Below are 6,232 nucleotides of genomic sequence, written 5' to 3' on the forward strand. Positions count from 1 at the left end.
TTCAAATATGCCACCCCTACAGGATAATCAAGTCCCCAGAGGTTTATACCACAACAATCATCAGTAACACTGTGCACAATCCGTGCAGTGATTGCATTAGTAAAGATATTTAAATAATGCTGTCTATCTCACCCTGTAGCTCCTCTTCTTTTCTTAGCACTTCACTGTCACGTCTTGATCTTTCTGTGGTTGCATGAATATTTTAAAAAGAATGTGTACTTTTTTAGTTGCTTTTCATTTTGGTGATTACATCTGCTGCTGGTGCTGCTGCTGCTGCTGCTGCTATCATTGTCACTGTCAGTAACAACTAGTGCCAGCTGTTTGGTGCCATGTAGCCTACACTTGCATCCTTGAAAGACACACAAGCAGCACAAAGCACCTGTCTGGAGTACATGGCACTCACCCAGCGTCTTGGGGGTGGGGGGTTATGAGCTGCTATAGGCTGCAAGCACATTTTTAAAGCTCCGTGGTAAAAGCGAGATTTAATTGGTTTGAGCTCCCAGTATGTAAATGTAGTAGATGGCTCCTCCCATGCACCTGATAGGGAGTATTTACAGCTCTTTACAGCTACCCACTGCACTGTTTCCAAGAGCGCAGCGCACCATGACACTCCACTGGACTTAAGCAATAAGGATTTCCGTCTTCACACAGAATATTGACGTTCACAGCTATATTTGAAGAGAGAAACTAAAGTTTGTCAAAGTTGTCCACTTGTGTTTCAAGATGCCACGCTCTTTTTTGGTCAAGAAACACATAAACTCCGCAAAGAAGCCAAATTATAGTGAGCTGGAGAGTCCAACAGGTAAAGTTTTTGAATTATAAAGGACCTGTCTAACTTTGGGAAGTTTAATAAGTTGTGTTTCTGACATGAATTGATAGTTGAGACATCGCGATTTTACTTCCCAGAAGTTTTTGAACTTGTTGCCTTACTTTGAAATCTGTGCGCCTCACTCGATAAATTACAGCCAACTTCACGTTACTTATTTTGTTTTACTCTCTCTATTTTCAGTGTTCATCACGCCACATTTCTACAAGGGCCTTCCCCTGCCTGTCATTCCCCAGCCGGAGATCCTAAGTCCGGCAGCGTACAGCCCCATCACAGTATGGACTACCAGCAACTTGCCGCTGTCTCCGCTACCCAGTGACCTCTCCCCCATCTCTGGATACCCTTCATCGCTCTCCGATACCTCCTCTAAAGACCACAGTGGCTCTGAGAGCCCGAGGAGTGATGAAGACGAGCAGATGCTGCCCAAACTGACAGACCCTCACGGAGTGGAGGCAGAGAAATTCCAATGTAGTTTGTGTAGCAAGTCCTACTCCACGTACTCTGGACTGCTCAAGCATAAGCAGCTGCACTGCGACGCGCAAACGAGGAAATCCTTCAGTTGTAAATATTGCGAGAAGGAGTATGTAAGCCTGGGAGCTCTCAAAATGCACATCAGGACTCACACATTGCCTTGTGTTTGCAAAATATGTGGGAAAGCTTTCTCTAGACCGTGGCTGCTCCAAGGACACATCAGGACGCACACCGGTGAGTGAATGGGGGAAAACATGGGGGGCCTAAGTGTGAAGATGCAGTTTGGTTGTTGTTTGCTGTCAGACTATTTGTATTCACCTTGGCATTTGTTTTAACAGCCTTTGAGCTAGTGTGGACTGTGTTATAACAGTTCTGTAGTGAGGCTGAACAAGTTGATGTGATGCTCAGCTCTCTGAATGTTTTATTACTTGCTGCAGGTTTACTTTTGGTGTTGAAAAGAGAAATAATGCAGAGTGTGCCAAAAAAAAGTCAAACAAATATAAGGCCAAGATGCTTCGGAAACATAATTTGGATTCAGATGCTGTATATCTGTGTGTGCAATTGCTGACAATGTTTTCTTTCCTTTTGTCACTTGACAGGAGAGAAGCCGTTCTCCTGCCCTCACTGCAACAGGGCATTTGCAGACAGGTCCAATCTCAGGGCTCACCTACAGACCCATTCGGATGTGAAAAAATACCAGTGCAAGAACTGCTCCAAAACCTTCTCCAGGATGTCTCTTCTGCACAAGCATGAGGAATCTGGTTGTTGTGTAGCACACTGAACTGGGATACTCTTCCACCACCAGAAACCTTTTTTTTCCAGACCCAGGAGAACTGTCAGGGAATCACATCGAGCAAAGGGGGTTTGTTCCAAATATGCAGACTTTTTTTTCCCTACAACTGGTCCATTTCATTTCAGAGGGAGAAATGGCTCGTGTCACGTGCTTCTTGTTTCAAGCAGTGTTTCTGTGATTGCAATCAGTGTCGAGCTTTTGTCATACCATGTACTCACCTACCTGTGCTATTCATGCACTTTTTGCATGTCTAGAATGTTTTATATGCCTACACAATGTTATCTTCAGTGTTTCTGCCAGTGTCTCTCAATGGCTGCGTGCTCTGTTGTTATGGAGTCCTCCACTTTTTTTTATATGAACCACAGAGACGATACTAAAAGGCGCATTATGAACAGTATAAGTATAACCAGTGGAATACTGAAGCCATTGTTACTTAGGGAACAAGTGCAAACTTAGTGTTTAGGGTGAAATTATTATTACTTTTGCACAGTCATTAGAAACAGTTTGCCAGCACTCAAATAGCAATACAGTTTTTCTCAAGTGCCTCAGTTTCACTTGGCAATAATATGTATTTTTCAACAACAGTTTGCTTTTATATTTTTATATATTGAATGTAAGCGTGACTGAGATGATTGTATATTAACAGTGAAAACTGTGATGCTGAATGATTTTCATATTTTCATGACACTTTAAAAATAAAGTTTCATGACATTTTGTATAATTTTCTGGGTATTTTGCATGTTGCTTTTCTCTGTGAAGTCTTTATGGCTTTATGTTACTTTTAGTGTATGAGCCTTTTTCAGCAGGACTCAGCAGGATTCATGGATGGTTACACGCTTCAAAACGGAATAACATGCACAAAAAGCAAATGATATTTAATCCAGCTTGCACCATCTCATGTTATGGAGATGTAAAAATGAGGAGAGAGGTGACTCAGCTCTGAATCAGGCCTGAACCTGTTCCCTGTGAACCTGTCCAGACATCAAACAATCTTGAAATTTAACACATACTAGCTATATTGATCTGCACTCACATGTCATACCCTTTGAGGGCCCATGACTCTTTCTTTACGCAAGTGTGTGTAAAGTTGAAATGTGAGGGCGTAGTTCTTATAGAAAGTCATTTTGAAATCAAACTGGTTGCATCCTATTTGATTAAAATTAGTTTTCCATTTCCTGTTCAATTACAACAATCACTCCAAGGGCACAGGACAGTCAGATATCACAATTTTAATGTTTTCACAAAAAGCTCAAATTTGCATTTGCTTTGACAACCCCCTTGAATTCTGGGATGCTTGCCATCAAGGATTAAATAGACTTCCTCAGGCTACATTTTGTTGTCTTAACCATATGCCGTCGACTTGCTGCAGATAGAGATAGAGCACAAAAAAGTGCTGTACCTTAAGGGATACAGTCAAAGTTGAACTCTTTCTAACAAACCCCAAGTGTGTTCCTGTTTGCCCTAATGCCCAAAAGCTGCTAACTTGAAAGATGTGATCTGACAAATAGACACTTGTTTTGCTTGCTGTGAGGGGATGAGCTCTTTTGTAGGTAGATTCTCCACGCTGTGAGTCATCGTCAAGCTATTCCAGAGGCTCGCCGCCGCTCTTTGGATCAGTCAAGGTGGCTCCAGGCTCTTCAACCTTGCTGTAAAAGCAGGTGCAATCAGTAGGAGTGCTCACACAAACCACAGCCACAGGTCCACTGACACTGTAGAAACCTCAGCTAATGTGGAAACGTTACAAGCAGCAGGTCCTATTATTAAGATTATTTGCCTCATAAAAGGAAAGTGTCACAGAGAGGACACTCTGAGCTCCACTATTAATGAGATAGTGAGTGTGTTTATCTAATATCTTTCATTCCATAGGCAACGCTTTATCATGCTGGTGTTGGAGAGAGAGAAAAAAAACAATGAATGCATAATGCCAATTAGCTTCATAATCTTGCACGATTTCCCTTTTACAACAACAATTAACTGCATGACTGATTTCTCAGATAACAACCACGTGTTAAATGTTTTTCCCTCCAACATGAATATTGGATTTAGCCGTTCAGATGATGGTGGGAGGGGAAGGGGAGGAAAAGGAGTAAGAACTCATTTCTTTTAAAGCATATGGCCATTAGCAGATGTGTGAAAGAAAGTAAGATCAAATATTTGTTAAGCGTGGAGACTGTTAATAGGCACACTGTTGTGTTTAAGGTGTGAATCCACAGACACTGAAAGCAGGTAGATACTGCGTGGGTGTTTTTGCAGTTAGGTCTCTGTGCTGAAATGTTGTGAAGACACGGTTAATTTGATTTGTTCTTTTCCTAAACTCAACCAGAGGGAACATATTTGAGGCCTCAATTAAGTCGTTTATCATATTCAGTGACAATAAAATATGATTTCACAGCAACCTCCTTTACTTTAGCTGTCTATTCATTTCGTTTGGCAGTGAAAGATTGCGAAGATAAGGTTAGATTTGATTTGTTCTACCCCAAAACACCAAAAATGAACCCATGTGAGGCTCAAATTGAGTCATTTATCATATTCAGTGCAAACTAAGGGCTGCAGAGTTCATTGTCGATTAATCAGCTCAACTTCAATTAATTTGTTTAAAATGAAAGGAAATTGTAATATAAAATGTTTTTTTTTATTTAACACAAAGAAAATCTATTTATATACCAAGTAAACTGCTTGAAATTTTTTTTCTCACTCAGCTAATTAATTAATTGACTAATTGTTGCAGCTTTAGCGCAAATGAAACATGATTTAGCCACCCATTCCTTTACTTTAGCTGCCTTTAATTAAATTTGCTAAGTTAAGTAGTAGTGGTAGTAGTAGTATTAAAGGTTAAATTTATAATATTATATGTTATCATGTACATTAGGTTACATGTAAAATAAATGTCCTCACTCTGCACGTATTGGTGCCAAGAGCAACATAAAAATCCAGAGCAGCCTCAGAGAGCAATGAGGTTAAATGTAAAGCAGGGCACAGCTCTCAGAAACCTGCTGACTTTATGGTGAATCAGGGAGTATGATTCCTTTATGACCATCAAGTGGAACAAATAAAGTTACTGCCGTCCTCTGAGGTCTGATTGTCCTAGTCGGGAAGTGATCCCCAGTCCTCCTCTTTAACCCCGCCACATCAGAAAGGAGATGATTGTGTATTCCCCTTTACTCCGACCGCCTGCAGGAATGTTTGTCTGTTTATTGAGCCCCTGCATCTTGTTAAAGACTATTCTCTTTCATTTCTGTTGTCTCCTCAAGTGACTGGGTAGCTATTTAGGATGGCGCTGCTTTTCAGCTGGAGGTGCATATTCTCCAGATAATACTGTTTGCCTCTAATTGTGTCGCGTCCTTTGCATTGGCACTCTATTTGTTGATAAATTGGATTCATGCAGATCAGGCGAGCATAATTTAATCACCAGGGAAGATAAAAGTCTTTTGAAGTTGTGCTTTGTCTTATAGTATGCATTTATCTCATTAAAGTAAAATAGTTAATGTAAAGGGGAAAAAGCTGTTGTTTAAAGATCTGAAAGAAATTGCATTAAGCACAAAATGTGGACCTGGACGGCTTTTTTGATGTGAGGCAGGCTGCAGTCATGTACTGAGGATCTGGTGGCTCACCCTCCATGTAGGTCAGGAATGATTTTTGTTCGGTGTGTCATTATGAGCACTGAAGTGAAGAGTCCAGCAGAGACAGACAAGGCTGTGTTGTCTTAATCAATAGCTCTGTGGTCCTCTTTTTTTACGTTCTTGTTGAGCAGAGGTCAGCTGTCAAAGGATCCTGTGATCATATTTACTTGATTGTATTTCCTCCTTAATGTTCAACTCACTAAACCTCATGACCACCGCAGAAAAAAAAGATCATCGCTGTAAACAACACGTCCCTTTGTGGCTGCAGATGATTTGACAGATTGACACTTCATCAAGGTCTTTGCTGGAACAGACATAATTATTATCACAGTTTGAAGGATACTGTTTTCTAAACTGTTGTGAGTTTTGTCTTTATATTTTGTTGTGTTTTGTGAACTTTTGTTACTTAAACTTCACTCAAATAAATTCAATCTTTCAGGCATCTTATGGTTCTGTTGAAATTCAACATAAGAGTATTTTTTTATAATTTAAGGTTCATAATTTTTCAAGACTGACAGTCAG

The 6,232-nt window shown here is 40.4% G+C and overlaps 1 protein-coding gene across 1 annotated transcript; it reads left to right on the top strand.

Moving 5' to 3' along the window:
* Positions 1–620: 620 nt before the first annotated feature.
* On the top strand, positions 621–2,765 carry snai2 (snail family zinc finger 2). Its single transcript, XM_053329959.1, has 3 exons — positions 621–802; positions 1,010–1,531; positions 1,897–2,765. The coding sequence occupies exons 1-3, from the start codon at positions 724–726 to the stop codon at positions 2,076–2,078; spliced, it is 783 nt and encodes a 260-aa protein (XP_053185934.1). The 5' UTR covers positions 621–723; the 3' UTR covers positions 2,079–2,765.
* Positions 2,766–6,232: the final 3,467 nt, after the last annotated feature.

Source organism: Scomber japonicus, chromosome 12 (genome assembly GCF_027409825.1).
Source record: "Scomber japonicus isolate fScoJap1 chromosome 12, fScoJap1.pri, whole genome shotgun sequence".
Classification (NCBI taxonomy): domain Eukaryota; kingdom Metazoa; phylum Chordata; class Actinopteri; order Scombriformes; family Scombridae; genus Scomber; species Scomber japonicus.

What these genes read in the sequence shown, in the direction of transcription:
- snai2 (XM_053329959.1), top strand. Translation starts at nt 724, where the DNA reads ATGCCACGCTCTTTTTTGGTCAAGAAACACATAAACTCCGCAAAGAAG. An exon ending in TGAGCTGGAGAGTCCAACAG is followed by an intron (nt 803 to 1,009) that starts GTAAAGTTTTTG and finishes CTCTATTTTCAG; the next exon opens with TGTTCATCACGCCACATTTC. An exon ending in ACACATCAGGACGCACACCG is followed by an intron (nt 1,532 to 1,896) that starts GTGAGTGAATGG and finishes GTCACTTGACAG; the next exon opens with GAGAGAAGCCGTTCTCCTGC.